This window comes from Cynara cardunculus (genome assembly GCF_001531365.2).
Source record: "Cynara cardunculus var. scolymus isolate 2C chromosome LG 1, CcrdV1, whole genome shotgun sequence".
In the NCBI taxonomy this organism is placed as follows: domain Eukaryota; kingdom Viridiplantae; phylum Streptophyta; class Magnoliopsida; order Asterales; family Asteraceae; genus Cynara; species Cynara cardunculus.
In genome coordinates this window covers 9,038,007-9,057,963 of record NC_037528.1, presented here as the reverse complement: position 1 = coordinate 9,057,963, position 19,957 = coordinate 9,038,007, and the positions used below count along the sequence as shown (strand labels likewise).

At 30.8% G+C, this 19,957-nt stretch overlaps 2 protein-coding genes across 2 annotated transcripts; both read left to right on the top strand.

The window, feature by feature from the left end:
* The first annotated feature begins 8,765 nt into the window (after window positions 1–8,765).
* LOC112527719 (non-structural maintenance of chromosomes element 4 homolog A-like) lies at window positions 8,766–11,931 on the top strand. Its single transcript, XM_025138500.1, has 7 exons — window positions 8,766–8,959; window positions 9,051–9,131; window positions 10,029–10,272; window positions 10,381–10,471; window positions 10,647–10,863; window positions 10,958–11,049; window positions 11,559–11,931. The coding sequence occupies exons 1-7, from the start codon at window positions 8,815–8,817 to the stop codon at window positions 11,673–11,675; spliced, it is 987 nt and encodes a 328-aa protein (XP_024994268.1). The 5' UTR covers window positions 8,766–8,814; the 3' UTR covers window positions 11,676–11,931.
* Window positions 11,932–17,469: 5,538 nt separating this feature from the next.
* On the top strand, window positions 17,470–19,846 carry LOC112513526 (acyl-lipid (9+3)-(E)-desaturase-like). Its single transcript, XM_025119818.1, has 2 exons — window positions 17,470–17,580; window positions 18,523–19,846. The coding sequence occupies exon 2, from the start codon at window positions 18,535–18,537 to the stop codon at window positions 19,672–19,674; it is 1,140 nt and encodes a 379-aa protein (XP_024975586.1). The 5' UTR covers window positions 17,470–17,580; window positions 18,523–18,534; the 3' UTR covers window positions 19,675–19,846.
* The last annotated feature ends 111 nt before the right edge of the window (window positions 19,847–19,957 follow it).

Sequence of the window (19,957 nt, the reverse complement as noted above, 5' to 3'; positions counted from 1 at the left end):
GAAAAATCACTAACAAAATATTAATTTTAATTAAAACAAATTTTATCAAAAATATTTTTTAAATGTAAATTTTTTTTTTTGTAAATGTAAGTATTTTTTTATTATATTTGTTTGATTTTATAGATCTAAATATTTTTAATTCAAAAAATGTTTAAGAACTTAATCGTTCAAAATATGAATATTCATTGGGAATTTTTCGGATTTTTTTCATTATTCTATTACATTAACCAGTTATATAGGTCATAAGGATGTATCTAACAGATTTTAGAAAGTTCATGAGTTACTTAACATGTTTTGGAATGTCCAATAATTTATTTGATCAAAAAAATTATCCAGTGACTTAATTATTCTAAACACTAAAATCGATTGAGTTTTTTTAGACTTTTCCCTTATTTATGACTCAAATAATCGATTTATATTTTTTAAAAGTAACAAAGCATGCATACAAAAAAGAAGTCACTAAATAAACATGATTAACATTTTATATTATTAGAGATTTGTTTTAATTATAGAGAAAGGTAAAAAAAAAACTCAATAAATTTTCTTATTTTGAATAATTTAGTCCATAAATTATTTTTTTGAATGAAAAGACCATTAAATTTATTTATTTTGAATAATTAAGTGACTGAATTTTTTTTTTGAATGAAAAAAATCATTAAACTCACATTTTGAATGATTAAGACCTTAATTTTTTTTCAAATAAATAGACCTTCAAACTTTTCATTACTCAGTTAATATAACATTTTTTTTTTTGTGTTAAAGGGATGTAGATAACCAATTTTTAAAAGTGTGATCATTTGTTTATTAAGTAAATGTTCAGGGACTTGATCAATTAAAATAAGAAAGTTTAGTGATTTTTAATTCAAAAAAATAGTTCAAAATCTTAATCATTAAAAATAACAAAGTTTAGATTTTCCATTCAAAAAAAAAATTATTCAATTTCTTAAAGGTTTAACATATCAATCAACGTCAATTATGAGTCATAATGTATAATAAACAACCTTACATCTTATCGAGTAAGCGTTTCTTACCAGTAAAAAACCGTCAACAATCAGTAATCAATTTGAAGACATATTGTAATAGAAATAAATAATGTATAAAGCTGAAATTTCACTATTTTCACTCAGAAACACACTTGTTCGTGTCTTCTTAGTAAAACTAAATCCAAATTCCAGTCATGATTCATTTGTCGTTGGACTGTCTCGTAGTCATGGGTCCGTTTGATCCTTTTTCTAGTTTGGATTTTAGTTACATTGTTTGTGTCATCTTTGTATATACATTATTTAATTGACTATTTAGGACGGATATTTTTTATTTATAAATTCTATTTGCTGCAAATAAGTGATAACCACTCACAAAAATTATAATTAATAAATCCAAACTATAAACCAATAAGAATAAAACATTTATCTTCAGATGCATAGCTAAGAGATTATTTGTTTATCTCTTAATAATTTAATTAAGAGACGGTCTCTAAATTGTTAAGAGGAGAATCTTGTTTGACAAAAAATTTATGTCTCTTAGTAGTTCTAAAACTCTCTTAATGATTTTGTATCATGGATCTCCTTTGACCATTCAGCGTCTTCTTCATTATAAACAATTATCAAACAATTATGTTTCATTTTCCACTATATCATGAGAGCCTCTTAATCATTCTAATCACTTAATCATTTTGCACAAAATCATTCAGCAACTGCCAAATACCCCCTAAGTTGCAAGGATACAGAGCAAAATTTTCAAATACACAACAAAATTAAGTTTAAATCTTATGAAAGATGGGTTTGAACCTTTTTGCTAGACTGTTAAGTTAGTCAGTGGTGGATCCAGAAATTTTTTATGAGTTGGTGCACCTTTAAGGTCAATCAAATGTAAATAAAGTCGCTGTTTAACCCAGGGAAAAGTCAACACGGTTTGACTCGAGGAAAATTTAATTGTGTCAAGTTGATACAATACATTTTTATAAATGAAATTGACTTTTTTTTTAGCAAGACGCAACACTATGTTTTACACTCGGTATGTTCTCGACCGAATTCCACCTTTATGGGGATTTTTTTAGTTGATTTTGCAACGGTCAATACATGCAACAACAAAATATGATTTTATAAATTTCTTACATAAATTTGTTTCATGACATCATGAATCATGGAATAATAACCAGTTTTTAAATATCATTAAAAAAAACCTCATACAAAGTATGAATTGTTAGATATAATTAATTTTATTTTATTTTCAAGTTACTTCGGATAAACATGTATTGTCATTAGAACAAGACAAAAAACAATTTTAAGATTAATGGGTAAATAGGAAGAAAAATACTAAAAAAATAAATAAAAGTAAGGTTGAGACAATTATAAATGAAAAATAGTTATAGTTGATTGGTAATACTTTGTTATTTTATAATTGAGGTCTTGAGATCAGTTCTTTTGTTGTATATTTGTTTGCCTATTTTTTAAATATAAAAAACTAGAAATTGTTGTCAAAAAAAAAAAAAAATTGAACTCATGACCTTAAGGAAGGCAAGTAACACACCAACCATTTCAACAACCTCACTCTCCTATTTTAAGTCATGTTTTAAAAACTTATAAGAGCACCCTTCAAAATTAAGCGGGTGCGGATGCACAATTACAATCGGTGAAAATTTTCCATTACGACGGGATGATTGAGCGGGTGCACTACTCTATGAGTAGGTCTTCTCCTGAAGCCAGCTCTAAAAAATCTCTTCACATGTGGTTCACAGGGGACGAGTTCTATATAGGGTCGGGTCGGCTTGTCGATAGTCAGTCTTTTGCTAAAAATAATCAAAACCCACAAAATAATAAACTACCTTAATTATTATTCCAAATATTAATCATGTCAAAATATATGGTAGGATCTTAGTGAGAATGAAAGTTATGGTAAGAAAGGTAAAGAGGGATCTCCATCATTAGATCATCATAATTGAAGAGAAACACTAGATTAAATACAATGAGATACAACGGATCAATTCCCTCTAAGACGTAATTCATGGATTGGTTTGAGATTAAAAGTGATAAAAGTCTAAATTTATTCATACACTTCTAACCTTAACTCGTATTCTCACACGATCATTCGTTTGAAGATATATTACGTCGATAAACAAAATTAACTTCATGAATTTAAATAATTGCTAGAATCCAAAATTAAGTTAAAACGTATAAATATAAACATGAAGTAGAAGAGAAAATGGAGAAGAAGGAAGTTGTGGTTGAGTTTTTCAAGCTTCCTTTGTAGAAGTGTATCAATATAAGATAAAAATCTCTTGTTTGTTTTTTTTATATCAGTCACATGAATACAATAATCAAATAGAGAATATGAACTTAAATAAAATAGATTTAGAATAAAAATATAATATGTTTTAATTTATTGGATGGATAATTAGACAAAACGATGTGTAATTTTGGACAAAAAAAAATTATCCATCTGCGAAGATTTATTTGTTAATTAATTTTAAACACATAACCCGATTAGATTTTTGATGTAATAAAAATTTGACTTTTTATTTATTAACGGACAATTTTCAAATGTGACCATTTTTATTATACAATAAACTTTTAATTTAATCGTTTTTTAACGATAAATTACAACATTTAAAAAAATGCATCCATACCTGTATCAAGATTTATTTTTTATATTTTCAATGAATATTTTAGTCTGATGCATATTAAATTATTTGTAATTAAACAAGTTTGTTATAAATTTTGGTCCATATATTTCAATATCAAACCACTGTTTGTGAAAAAGAAAAACATTCCCTTTTGATATTTGAATGAGATGAATTATTGAATTCAGGAGTAGGAGACAAGGAACCATTGCTTAAATAATAGATACCAGGGCAGATCTGCAGCATGGGAACACAAAAATAAAATATTATTTATTACAACTTTGAAATTAGAAAAAAACATCCATCTTTCCCATTTCAGTCGCAATAAAATATTATAATGCAAAGAAACACACAGAAAACACATTTTAAGTGTCCATCTCATGTCTAGTTCACGTACCAAACACCTAACCGATACATACATTGTATAAGTGCATAAAAGGTTTAACGACATATTCGTGTACTATCTATTGACACATCAACGGTACCGACAAGAATGAGAGGAAAAACACGTTAAAAACCCATAAGATGACTTAAAAATCAAAATTCCATTTAAAAGAGTTGGATTATAGTGAGAATGAAAGTTAATGTGAGAAACGTAAGAAGGGGTTTCCACTTTTGGATGCACATTAAGATGAGATGCATCGAGATGTACTGGATCAATCTTTGTATCAAGCGCGATTCGTGAGTAGGTTTAAGATTAAGGGTGATCAAGGTCCAGATCCCCTTTTACGCTTCTCACGTTATCTTTCATCTCATTTAAAATTACCCATCTATCAAGGGAAAAAAATCTAAAATGAACGAAAATTGTGGATTTAGAAACAAAAATAAAAAACCAATATATCTCAAGGGGAACTTTGTCCAAATACAAGACATGTCTGGGTTCAATCTCGGACACCCCCTCCCCCAGCTAGCCTTAGTCGTTGAGTGGGCCAAATGTTCTCCCTTTGGAGACAATTTCTTTGGTTGCCAGTGTAATAACTTGTCCCATATGAAGATTTGTGAGCTCCTTATAAGCCTTACGTTGTAGGCTACTAATAGTTTCCGCCGTGGTTTTAAGTTGGATTTGAAGTTATTGGGTCAGTATGTTGCTTTAGGCTTTGGGGTCTTACAAATGGCATCAAAGCTGATCCTTGTACCATCATGATGTGGGGCAAACCTCATCGGGTATGATGAGTCCTCGGGGGGGGGGGGTCGTTTATAATATTTTAAGCGTATCCCACATCGCCGATTACAAGAAGTAAGATTCTTAGCAGATCTGACGAGGACATCAAGAGTTTAAGTGGGAAAGTTTGTAACAACTTGTCCCATAATGCTGATTTGTGAGCTCCTTGTAAGTCTTAAGTTGTAGGCAAGGTTCTAAATGACGTAAGACGTGGCGCAACAGTGAGTTCAAGCCTCAAGCCTTACGAGTTATAGCGAAGCCATGATGTTTTTTAAGGCATGACCTAAGGCGGCAATACACAAATACACACACTTGTGTTATGTAGTGTTTTGAATAATAATATAAAACAAATTAAATTCATATAAAGCAATAAAACTAAAAAAATAAAGAGGAATAATTGATACCAAATGTACAGAGCTAATAAAAAATGATATCAATGATACAAAACCATGTTTAAATATCTTCAATCTCAACTCATTACTTTCTTCAATTTTCAAAGAATTCGTGTCTGGCTCTTCGTGTATGAGAATGATTATAAGTAATTACCTAGTTAGGCTTTTAGTGGTGAAGCTTCTTTTTTATGTCTATTTAATTAAGTCTTACAAAGTAATGTGTTGTAACGGAGTCATAACAAGTTATTTTAGAACAATGGTTGTAGCCTTATAGGCTACCAATAACTTCCACCATAGTTTTAAGTTGGATTTGAAGTTATTGGACCAATCAATTGCTTTCGGCTTTGAGATGTTGCAACAAGTAATCAACTTTTTTTATCCAAATCGAAGATTTTGAATTCATCATATCAATAGCTAAATCACATTCACTTGTGAATCAAATAAGAAATGAGTTAAAATCATAAGTTTCTACAATGAAGTTATATAATATCCCCTCCCTATCAAAGGGGGAAAAAAATCTAAAATCATCCAATTGGGTTCGTCCCAACTGTTTGCACTTGAGTTCGAACCCTTACCTGGATATTGCTGATCGAATCACCATGGCTGTGATTCCCAGGTTCTTCGAAGAGCTAAAAGCAAAAGAAAATCGTGAAGTACCAAAAAGGAAGAAGAGACTACATGATTCTGATCATCATTCTTCTTGATCTCTACACAAAGTACTGTCAAGAATTGCGAAAAGAGATACTAACTCAAAAAATATTTTGGGATTCTCTTTCTTTCTTGATCGATTTATACAGAAATTACTATTAAAGATCTACGAAGATATATATACGACTAGTTATGTGACGGGTTCGATGCGCTAGGTGGCCGCCTTCTCAAACTATCTTCAACCGATGTCTGTGGTTCGTTCATGGCTGCACCTTTACGCTTGGACGGATCTGTAGAAAGCGAGGTGAAAGATGAAGCTGCCATGATCATCGATCTTCTTGGTCGAAATCTTTCTGTGGGAAGAATCTGTCTTTCGTAGGTGAACGATATCGAAAACAGATGATGAAAGAAGATGAAGAAGAAGAGGAAGAACATTAATGGTTTGCAACTCATGGTTAATTAACTTCTGTGTTATGGGTGTCTGATAATGGTGAAAATAAGATGGAAGTTAAGACTTCACATGGAATATCTCTTCTTAAGAAGGATAGGAAAATATGGGGTTTGGATTCAGCTTGTGCTCAAGTCTGACAAATGCATGTGTAAATTTGGCTTTTTATTATTATAATATGAAAATAAAATAAAATGAAAATATAACATTTTAAGGAAATATACCACTTTGAAGTTTGTCAAAGGTTTTGTACGTCTTTTTGCATTTGCATCATATTATTAACAATAAGTGAGAGCGATGATTTTTACTAGGATTAGTGCTTACCGGGTAAATTGTTGTATAAGATGTCGTTTTTGTTGACTGAAAACTTACCCGATAAGCAAATGATAGTGTCGAATTTTATTGATAACCGCTTACCAAGTAAGTGTTTGGTAAATAACCCCTTTATGAGATAGAGGTTTGGTATGAGTAATCTGAAGTGAGTGAGTCATGTCCTTGATTGTTGTTTAACAAGTTGGAAAGTTTCAGGAGGTTATCATGTGAACCAGATTTGACTCATACTCATTTTTCTTTCTAAATGGAACACAAATCTTGATAGAATAATAAATAACATGTGTGATCATGTGATTTCAACACATGATAATGGCCAATTACCCTCTTGTCTATTTAAAATCTTTGATTTCACTAACTAAAAGATGCCAAAAGTACAAACACCCACAGCTCAATCTAGCTGGGCAAAGCTATGTTACTTTTCAAACATGTTTTTATATAAATTTATGACTCATGTTAGATCCTGTATCTACTTGTAATGCTTAATTATCGTCTGAAAAAACGATTCAACAGTAATAAAGCGGGTAAACAAATATTTTGTTAATTGTTTTACCTGTTATAGTTTTTTGGGTCAGCAAAGATTTAGAAAGATGTGTTGAGTGTTATCTATCGTAAATGCTAAAGTTTTTTTTTTTGGAGGGAGGGGTTTGATTTGGCAATGTTTGAATCATTGTTTCACTGATGTTCTGTTGTTTGCTAAATGGGAATACAATGAATATGAAATTCATACCAAAAGTAATGGAACAAAATTTGCTTTGCTATTTTTATCAAACATGTAACGTGGGTCAATTTTCGATCTTAGATGGAACAAATTAAAAGACCGTAATTTCTTGAGATTGTTAACTGAAATTTATGTGTAAAGATAATTTAGTAGAATAAAGGCTTGTTTGTTAACAATTTAACGAGACTTGTAGCTTATTCGATCATAGATACAAAATTGTTTGTTAGTGGCTTAATGATATAGAATGTGACTTGTTCAATAAGCTTATACGAGTATCTTATACAGAAAGCCAAGAGAAAAATGGTTTAAATGACCAATTTGGATGAGCGAAATGATCATTTGGGTGAAAAACTCTTAATTATATTATTAAAAATTTTAATACGTTTAATAAAATTATTATTTTTCTCTTTCGTATACATTTAATTTCAATATCCCGTGTTGATGAGAAAAAATTAAATATTATTTAACCCTCTTCAACATGGAGTTTGAGATATTTCTTACAAAATATAGATTTTTACCTTCTCTCTTCTTTTCTTTATTTTAATATACTAGAAGGATACTCGTGCAATGCAGCGAGATACATCTTGAGTTTGATATTTCATTTTTTTTTATCTTAATGGATGTTATAATATGGTCTTATGTGATTTTGAAAAAACGATGATGTTTTTATTTTTGAATAAAATATAAATTTAAAGATATCATAAAAAATTGACAAAATTATATCGATATTAGTATCAAATTAACTATTTAAAATTGTTCATTTTTTTTAATTCAAGATTTTTAATTATAATTTAATTTAAGTTCAATAACGAAGTAATTTATATTTGGTTTAGTAATATAATTTTCTTATAAAGATAATAGTTAATTATTTTGTTAAAACTCGATAATTATCCTAATTATATTTTAGATTTTTTTATATTTTAAAATGAGATGTTTATTCTTTATTTGATTATGTTTATCCATATTTAGTTACACGAATTCAAACATGGAGTTTTAATAAGTAGTACTTATGCATAATTTACTTGTAATCTTGAATTTTAAGTAATATGCATCAATATACAATACTTTATGTATAAAAAATTATTTTTTAAGAGTTTTTGTCAAATGCTTTATAATATAGTATAGATAAGGTAACGTAATTGTTAGAGCAAAAGAATTGCTAAATCTTATTTTTTCCATTTGATATAATTGTTGAAGATGCTATAAATAAATAATAATGTTTGTTCTAGTATCATATAAATGATTATTTAAAAATTGATATTTCATCTTCTTTTAGGACATTGGGGAAAATATTTTCAATTCCACGTCATTATTATTGATACATTTCTTTTATGAAGTTTTAATTCAAAATATTTTTTTAATTCAAATTCCATTTTTGTTTTCCGCAGAGAGAACACGCGGGAAATGACACGTAAGAATAGGGAAAACGTACCGACGAAGTCATTAGGGTTTATTTCACTTCCAAGTTCAAACCGAAGATTCTCCAAGTAAACGATGTACAAAACTGGTGATCGGAAGAAGCCACAGAATAAAAGGAAGGATTTTGATGGTATTGTTACCGATCAGACGGATGATCAGGCCTATACCGAGCGCAGATTTCTTCGTTCCGGTTATCTAACGATTCAGAATCTCATTCGTGGTACTTGTCATTGTTTATTTTCAAAATATCTACAATATTTGTTGATTACGTTTATTGATGAGTTACTTTGATTCTGGATATCATTTGTTAGACAAAAGATATGAGATAGCAGCTCCTACTTCCAAGAAATTCCAATCCATCATCGATGAGGTCAACGAAATGCATCATCTGGGTAATACTCACCGCTCTGTTGTTTCGTGCTTTATAACTTCCTTGATCATAAATTTTGTATGATTACCGGTATTATTTGTATTTAATTATTTAATGGAAGATGTCCTGCCACTTTCATCTTTTTCGAGCAAGTTACAGTTTGTTTGGTTTGTCCTACATATACTTTTTTCTAAGTATATAAATACTTACTATATATGACAAATGAACTCAGGGACACATCTCTCACATTTGGTGAGGTTTGAACCCTTCAACAGTCTCTTAATACAGCTACGCCAAAGCCCCTTTGGTTATACTTGAACACTGTAAATTTGGTCAAACTATTTTCTTGGAATCTGTGACTTGTTATTCCACTTGTGATTGGTTTTTGGATCAAACATACAAAATGCCAAAACACAATGTAGTTTTCAGTGTTGGATAAATTTTGCTTTTGCTTTATTTTATTAGCAGTGTAATAGTTTGTTTGCAATAGAAAACCAAATACGCTAGTTTGAAAAATGAAAAAACGAGAACTCTTTATTTTGGTACTCCATGATTCCTAAATATGTTACAATTACAATTACTGATTTTGAATGGACTTATCCGAACTCTAAAATTAATTCATGAAGGCAATCTCTTTGCTAACCTTGCAAAGGTAAGGAGCTTGTGAAATGGGGTTCATCCGTTCATGGGCAGCATTTTGTAACTACGTCCATATTTTAATTATGGAGTACAATGTTTTGATTGCAATGATCAAAGCAGTGTTTGAATGTTTGTTTTTAGTTTGAATTTTCTTGATTGGTTGCTTTACTTCCAAGAATTGGTATTTTTTATTATCTTGGTGCCTTGTTACATTGAAGATATAGTATGGTAGGAGTGTTTATAGTTTGCAAGTTCTGTTATAACTATTTGGCTTCTGTAGTTAAGAAACCAAGAGAGCAAGTATCTGATGCAGAGGCTCTACGTGACCTGGCTAACACCTTGGTGGCTTCCATTAGGGTGCAAAGCACCGGAAGTGTAACTTCATCTGTATTTGTCTCGAGTTTGATAACTGAATATGGTCAGAAAGGGATGATAGGGATCACAGAAACTGTCCAGATTCTCTGGAAAGATATTGGTTTGCATGTTTCTCCAATGTTCATGGTTTCTAACGGTTCCTGCACCATGTGAGTTCTTGAACCTAACATCAGCTTAATGTGTTGGTGATCTATTTCAGTATACTAATAGTTTCAGTTCATTCTATTTTTTTTTATCATTTATGATTCTCCATGAAGGCTTGGACCCATGAGGTATGAAACTAAACCACTAGTCATGCGAAAACGCCGAAGGAGATCTGTGAAGGAAGAGAAGGTGAAACCGGAAGAAGTATGTGATGTTTGTCATTACCTCATGGGGACAATATGTCCAATTCTTGCTGATTCTTATGCATGTTAATTAATGTTATGTTCTTTTCAAAAAAATTGTTTAGCTTTGTTAAATGATAAGAAATTATTCAATGTTAATTATTTGCAAGTGTTAATATTAGTTTCCTTTTTCACAGCTTGAGGGTACCATCTCTAAAGAGAAGACAGAAACTGAGAAGGTTATTGCAACGATGTTTGATATTCTTAGAAGCAACACAAATGTTCGTGTTGAGTACCTCATGCTAAATAGGTTCTCATTTGCACAAACTGTGGAGAATCTGTTTGCTTTCTCCTTTCTGGTGAAAGATGGGAGAGTTAGGATATCGGTGGATAAGAAAGGCTGTCATCATGCGTGTATGTATTTTATGGAAGTACTAGATTGTCATCTTTTCTTTTCTATGCGCATTTCTTGTTTTCACAATTTCTCTGTTTGTATTTCCGTATTCAGCACCAAGGAACGCTCCTGCTCCTTGCACAATCACGTCGGGGGAAGTGGCATATTGTCACTTCATCTTTAGGTTTGACTTCAATGACTGGAAGGTACAAACATTACTTCTAGATTGCATCTAATAGTTAATCTTGCATCATCAATGGAAAGCCTTGCATTTAAAATAAATCCCATCTCATACTTTTCAAAACCAAATTGTTGACTCCCATAAATGGTTAGATGCCTGATGCTATGACAATTAAGATGGATTCCATGTATGAAAACCAAGTATGGAGCTTGATGGTAATGTAATTACCTATAAAGCCCGATAATGCTGGGGAAAGTGGCATACTGTCACTTCATCTTTAGGTTTGACTTCAATGACTGGATAGTACAGACATTACTTCTAGAATGCATTTAATTGTTAAACTTGTACTATTAGTTGAAAGAATCACATCCTCATACTTTCCAAAACCAAATGGGTCATATTAGTTCATGGTATTTAAGATTTACATTTTGTGGATCTCATTTATTTATACGAGTATAGATCTTATGTACTTGATGTGAGGAGAGATGAAAATGATATAACTGAATCGAACATATTATGCCGAGGAAAATGCAGTTGATGAAGAGTTTAGTGGGTGAAGGTTTGGAGCTGATGCCTCATAGGATCAAGTTGAATCCTTGTGGTGGTGATCATCAAGAAATGCTATTGAAAAAAGAACAAAGATGGGCTTAAATTGGTAGAAGATGTGGTTTTTGGTTTCATTTCAGGTAAATGTTAAAATCTTTTGGGATGTACATATAGACAGATGTTAGATATATTAGCATGCGTGCAGCAGTTGCTAGGGCATAGCCTTAAAAACTTTTAGGCCAGAGTGGTAAAACTCGACATTAATTACAATACTAGTTGTAACCACTTCATGTTTATTCCTAAGCATGCATTTTGTTGTTCATTTGTAATCGTTTCATGAATCTATTGCGTCTTATTTGCCATTGGTTGTGAGTATAAACTGAATGGTCCCTTGTCTTAATAGTGTGAAGTTTGATCCGTTAAAAATGAGTGGCATTTTTTGTCATTTTACCCTTTCTAAATCTTCTAGTAAAAACTTAAGAAAGTATGTTATATAGAGACAACACAAAGGGCTTATGCGACCCTGCTTTCTTCTAGAATGTAAAGTGAAGGGCATTTTGGTCATAGAATGCAACATTTAATGACCCAAATGGCTATGGACTAAAACAGCAACAAAATTAAAACCTTGATGGCGTTCCATGCAATTTAAAAAATTATGGAAAAACCAGATCTTTCATAAAATGATAAAAATCTCAAGGGACTGTTTTTGTAGCTTACTCAAAATCATAAATTAGAAAACATTAATAAACCATGATAGTGTCATGTCCCATTTTAAATGTAAAATAGCTGTATTGATGTTTTGAACATTATAACAATCATAAGTTAGTTTATTTTTATAAGGTTATTGTAGAAGTTCTGTTTATCTAAAATTAAAAATAGTTTATAAGCTAGTTTATTTAAACACTATTCAAGATAATATTTTAATAAATTTCATAAGATTTTTATTACTTATTTTCAATTATACATGTAATTAGTATTAATTAATAATAATAAACAAATATAAATATTAATTAGTATTACTTTCAAACTATTAAACAATATTAATTGATATTAATTATTAATACTAATTACTAATTAATACCAATTTCTAATTATTAATTAAATTTTAATTCTAAGTTATTCATTAATATTCATTGTTATTAATCTTATCAATTATGTTTATATTATTATCGTTTAATATGTAAGAACATATAGCAAATTTATAAAAAAAACATAAAATTATATTTTACGAAAAATAAAATCTTGATAAAAATTTTAATAAGATATTTAATTTTATTATTATTTTAATACCTTTTAATAATTTATTATAAATATTCGTATTTAGTTATAAAAATCCGATTAAGTCAAATGAAATGTTTATTAATAACATATTATCCATCTACCTTATTCTAATGATTTGTTTTATATATTCTGAAATGTTAAAATTGACTAATTTGTTAACATTTTTTTTTTTGCATTTTCAACTAGTTTATTAGCTAATTTTTGTCAAATATAATTAGTTCATCAGGTAATTTATCAATTAGTTTGTCGGACAAAGCTTTAAATAATGGCTGAAAGTAGCTAGATGTTTAAGAGACAAAATTAATCAACATATTATATTTTTATTTTTACCATCTAGCATGTTGTTAATGATTTTTTTGTATCATAAAATATTAAAATTGACTAATTTTTTAATTTTTTTTTTTTTTGCATTTTTCAACTAGTTTATCAGCTAAATTTTGCTAAACATGATTAGTTCTAGTTAGTTTATTATCCATTAACTAACTTATCAACTACTTTGTCAAATGAAGTCTTAAGTGAGAACACTTAACGCCTAACGGTGGAAAGTTGATAGATGTTTAGGAGACAAAATTAATTAACATATCATATTCTTATTTTTTTTTTTTACCATTTAACATTTTATTAATGATTTGTTTTATATATATTATGAAATGTTAAAATTGATTAAATTTTTAACATTTTTTTTTTTGCATTTTTCAACAAGTTTATAAGTTATTTTATGCAAACGTGGTTAATTCGTCAATTGCATTATCATCAACCAGTTACCTTATCAACTAGTTTGTTAAACAAAGCCTTAAGTGAAAGGACTTAACGACTGAAATTAGATCGATGTTTAGGAGACAAAATCGAATAAAACGGCAAATTAAAATAGCAATTTTGGAATAAACAAACTATATGGATCAAACCTGTAATTTACTCTATAAATAATTTTTATTATCAGTAAATATATTACAATTAATTTAGAACATATTCAACAGATTCTCTGTAACTTTTTAAGATAAAGAATTAAAAATGAAATCTCCGAAAAATATTTTCTAATTAAAAAATACGATATTAATTATATTACTAAAATATTTTATATTCTTATATCTTAATAATAGTTCATTCTCATGGATAGAAAATAAACCAAAAAGTTTCTCTCTCCCTCTCATTAAATTTTAAGAAAATCTCAAAACTTGAAATTCCCAAATTTACATTTAAAAACCATATAAAATTTTTATTAGAACAAAACCTTTATTTAGGGTTGTTCATCAGTTGAAATACAATAAATTTAGGCGGATTTGATCCGATTGACGGACATCGGATTTTATTATCCGATCTAATTCAATCCAACGGATGTTTGGATCAGATTGGTTTCATCTATTAGATATTAGTATGTTATCCATCAGATTGAATTGGTTCCATCCATTAAATATTAGTATGTTATCCATCGGATCGGATTGGATGCATCCATAATATTGATAAAATTTTCAACTTATTAATTAATGTTTCATCCAATTATTTATATATTTTCATAATTTATTAAAAATCACTAAAAAAAACGTTAATAGTTATTAATTGGATGATAATTAGATGGTCATTGAATTTGATGATTTCATTTTTATTGAATTATAAACTGTCATCCAAAAATCAACCGATTCAATTCAGATATTAAAATTCTAGATCCAGTCAATTGGATATCTAATTATGATCGATCGATCGATTATAATCGAATCAATCGGTTTAAATTGAATCAGATAAGTTATTAAGACATCCTTATACAGCTTCCTTCCCATTACCTCTTGGACATAAACCTGCAACCGGTAAAGGACGCGATCTTTCTGTTTCGGAAGGCATCACCTCCGGTTTTATACCTTTATTCTGTACGTAAAAACACCTCAACCGTCCATTTATAAATACTAGTTGCCAATTGACTTCGACACAGTGGTGACGTGTGAGAATCACCTACACGCGTGGAGATCTATGCATGCTTCACTGCTGAATAATTAAGCTCCGGTCCTACCGCCACTGGACCCCAGGCTTTTCTTCTTGGTTTTTTGTATACGAAAGTTTCAGAAAGCCCCTGAAATTTTTCACAACTTGTAAAGAAAACCCTCAACTAATACATTTGTGACATTTTTAGTCATTTGTCTATTTACAGTTTTTTCAATTACATCTAATTTTTTTTATATTTGTATATATAATTAAGATAATTTCATAATTCACATGGCCAAAATTGATCTTTGAAATCTAATATAGCATAATTTTCAGTTATTATTTTTATTCTGAATAAGGTTGATATTTTAATTAGATATATAATCTTTTGAACTATTAAAAAAATGATTTTATGTTCTAAAAATTATGAATTTAATTAAAATCTTATTTTAAAATTATATATTTTAATGTTCTTTCATAAAATGAATAGAGTATATAATTTAATAATATTTGTTTGACAATCTATATAATAATCTCACTTTATCTGTTGATAAATTATATAAAAAAAATTCTAATTGAAATTAATTTTAGCAGTATTTTATAATGATTAATAATTCCTCTGTAACAATCATAAATAGCAACGGACAAAACCATGGGAATATTGACGAAAATAACCCTTTAGAATAAGTTATTTACAATTTTAATCCTAAAATTAGATTTTCTAACGAAATAGCCATATGTTAATCTGTTAGCACCATTAGGTGCGTACATGGACTAATGTGCAATTTATAAAAGTTATATTGGGAAAGTTTAATAGTTTTTTCAATTTCAAAAAAAAAATCTAATTTTTTTTTTTGAATAATGTTACATTGGAAAAGAGAAAATTGAATAATATTATATTGTGAAGGAGGAAGCTGCACATTGATCCTTGTACGCACCTAACAGTGTTAATAAGATAACAGATTGCTATTTCATTAGAAAATTTAATTTTAGAGTTAAAATTATAAATAACCTATTCTAAAGGGTTATTTTCATTATTATCTACAAAACCATGTCATCTAAAGATTTTTATAGGTAGATGGTTTGTGGTTTAAATATAGGAAAAAGTACTAAAAAAACCAAAGAAATTTTTATGCTTTAGTTTTTAAACTATTTTTTTTAAATGAAAAAAATTATTAAACTATTTTATTTTCAATGATAAATTCTGGAACTATTTTTTTTAAATGGAAAAACTATTAAAATTTTATATTTTGGATGATTAAGCATCTGAATTTTTTAAAATAAATAAATAAACCATCAAACTTTTACTGGTTTTTTAATGTACTTTTTTTTTGTTAAAAGAATGTAGGTAACCAAATTTTAAAAGTGCGATGGTTTATATATTAAAAAAACATTCAAGGACTTAAATAATCAAAATGAGAAAGTTTAATGATTTTTTCATTCAAAAGAAAAAATTTAATGATTTTTTCATTAAAAAATAGTTTAGGGACTTAATCACTTAAAATGAGAAAATTTAATGTTTTATTTATTAAAAAAAATAGTGCATAAACTAAACCATTAAAAATGAAAAAATTTGTTGGGTTTTTTTTAACTTTCCCTTTAAATACATATCAAAATTTCTTTTTAACTGAATTAAAAAATTTGTCCCCGAGCTTCATAGAACCTTGGGTTTCGTCCACAACTTTTGAAAATTACAAGAACTGTCATTATACTTTGTATTTACTATGGAAATCGTCTATGACCATAACGTTCGTTATCCAGTGCCGTAAAGTGTCCTCACGTAAGGGGTATTCTAGTCATTACCAAATTTCTTTCATAATTTTTTCAGATACAAGTCTTTGAAAAATATATACAAGTTTTTGAAGCATTTAAAACAAATAAATACTAAAGCTACCTTCCCCTAACTCTGAGGACTGCAACTCCCCCTGATCTCCATACTATCTCTCACACTATGAGACTTTCTATCTCTTCTCCCTCTGCGATCCTTTCTTTACCCCCCCCCCCCCCCCCCCCCCNCTCTTTCCTCACACTCTTAGCCTCTTAGGTGTTGCTTTGAGTTTCAGAATCTCAAGTTTCCAAGGTTGAAAATTGAGGTTAAAGATGGAGCTGAGGGAGTTGCAGTTGCTGAAAAAAATGAACATGACAGTGGTTGGGACAGGGTTTGATTGAGGAGAAATGTTTATTCTTTTAAATGGTTTAGTGACTTCTACATAGCTTCAAAGACTCGTACACTTTTGACAATAGTAAAGCAAAAAGACCAATATGCCCCTCACATGACTAGTACGTGAGAGCAATTAACAAGAGCAACTAACAAACATTGAGATCAGTAACAAAAACCATAATGAAATGCAAACCCCAATGACAATCATCGTAATTTCCAAAATTTATGGACGATATCCAGAGTCTTTACAAGACAATTTTTATAATTTGTATTTTTTTCGTGACAAATATAACATTAGTGTTTAAGCACTAATCTTTCATAATCTTGAGATTGAGAGAATACATTTTTACCACTTAGGAAAGTATATGATATGTCCAACCAATTCTATGCAAAGGGTTAAATTTAATAATTTTCCAGAAATATATGTACTTGTTTGGCCAATTTTTTTTATCAAGGTTTTCTTCGACAAGTTTATAAAACATGAGGGGTATCTTATGAAAAGTTTCCTTTATTTAAACCAGCAACTATACGCATTTTGTGAACGGAGACGAAGAAGCACTTCTTCGCTCGCAGAGAGGAGATTGAGAGAGTAAGCGCTTCCGGGAGAGTTGGTTCGAGTGAAAACCCCACGGCTCTGTAGCGATATCGATTCAGGTGCATTCTCTCAACCTTTTTTTTCTTTTGAGCTGATCGATGTATATGAATTATGGTTCGATGATTTCCTTTTAAAAATCGACGATTATCGTTTTTTTAGTTATAGGTTGATTCAGCTGCATTGTTGATTGATGAATACATCTGTGGATTACGGTCCTGTGCGCTTTTAGTTCTATTCATTTCACTCTGTTTTCTGTAAATCTGTGCATTTGTCTGTGTTGCATGTAATTTTGTTTCCTTCAGATATAAAAATGAAAATTCATAATTTACGGCTGCTTGTTTGGATTTGTGTTATTAGGTTATTAAGTTTCGATTATGGTATCTACCGTACGTTTTCGTTAAATGCTAAACAAAATAATTTATATTTATAATTGATGACGATTGGCTTCTCGATCGGCCGGATTGGTGTTTTTAATTCCGTAAGTCTGAGGATATAATAAATCGTACGTTTGTGTTGCAAATCTAATTTACATTCTTGGCGATTAGGCATCACTTTGCTTTGGAAGGACTTCTAGATTTCCTTTGACGAATTCCTTAATATTATAGAAAAGTACTGATATATCTCATTGACAAATGGCAATTGCTTAAAGATATAAGCACTTTTCAGTTCATTGAATGTTTGATTGAGATCAAATGTTTTTTGTCGATGTCGATTGTGTTGAATGTACCTTCAATAGGTACTTTTCATGATTGATGTTCATTTATCCCCAACTTGTCTAAATATTTGATGGTCGATGAGTTAACATCATTGTAATTTAAACAATAAATTTTCGAATCTTAAGGCCAACGTTTCCTTCGTTTCTATTTATGTTGTACAGCTAAAAAATCTTGTGATGGTGGCATTACATAATATTCACCTTTGAAGGACTTACATAACATATTCGTCTTTAGCCAAAAACTAGACGTCCACCTACGAACTGAGCCATATCGAACATTTTGCAGGTTGAAAGCAAAATGGGAGGAGGAGGGTGTATGCCTGTGTCCGAGACCAAAGCTAAAGAAAAGAACCCTCTCGAGCGAGTCCCTTCTGTAAAACCTCCTTTCACAATAAGCGACATCAAGAAAGCCATTCCTCCACACTGTTTCCAGCGTTCCCTTATCCGTTCCTTCTCTTATGTTGTCTATGACCTTGCTGTAACTTTTGTCCTCTACTACCTTGCCACCACCTACTTCCACCATCTGCCAACCCCTTTCTCCTCCCTCGCATGGCTGGCTTACTGGATCGTCCAAGGTTGCGTGCTCACTGGAGTTTGGGTCGTAGCCCACGAATGTGGCCACCATGCCTTTAGTGATTATCAATGGGTTGACGACAGCGTGGGCTTCATACTCCACTCCCTTTTACTCGTCCCCTACTTCTCATGGAAATACAGTCATCGGCGCCACCACTCCAACACCGCATCACTCGAGCGCGATGAAGTCTTTGTCCCAAAGCCCAGATCAAAACTCCCTTGGTACTCAAAGTACTTGAACAACCCACCAGGCCGTATCCTCAGCCTGTTCGCCACTCTCACTCTCGGCTGGCCCTTGTACTTGTCTTTCAACGTGTCTGGAAGACCCTACAACCGTTTCGCCTGCCACTACGCTCCTAACAGCCCGATATACAACCATCGCGAACGCCTCCAAATTTGGCTTTCTGACGTGGGAATTGTCACCATGTCATTCATCCTTTATCGTGTTGCGCTAGTAAAAGGCGTGAGTTGGGTGATCTGCGTCTACGGGATCCCACTGATGATCGTGAACGGATTCCTAGTGTTGATCACATTCCTTCAACATACGCACCCTTCATTGCCTCACTACGATGGGTCAGAATGGGACTGGCTGAGAGGAGCATTGGCAACAGTGGACCGAGACTACGGTGTGCTGAACAAGGTGTTCCATAACATCACAGACACGCACGTGGTGCACCATCTGTTCTCGACAATGCCTCATTATCATGCGATGGAGGCAACGAAAGCGGTGAAGGGTTTGCTGGGGGAGTATTATCAGTTTGATGGAACCCCATTTTATGTAGCGATGTGGAGAGACGCAAAGGAGTGTCTGTTTGTGGAAGCAGATGAAGCGAAGGGAGGTGTGTTTTGGTACAAGAATAATTAAGTTGTGATCAAGTCTAGGAGAGTTACGGAGTCTGTTTAGGTGTGGGGTGGGGTTTTGGGTGTGTTGTGTGGTTGTGATGTGTAAAATGAATGTGCAAGTGTTGGGTACTTGTTAGTGTGAATGAAAGGGACTTTTGTTTTTTAAAATAAGCACCCGAAAAGTTTACATCCAAGGGGGGTAAAATATACACATATTGTCTGTTTTGTTCACACTTGAACTTATGGTTTTTGAAACGCATATGATAAAGGACATATTTAATCCTTTATAAGACAATCTTTGTCCC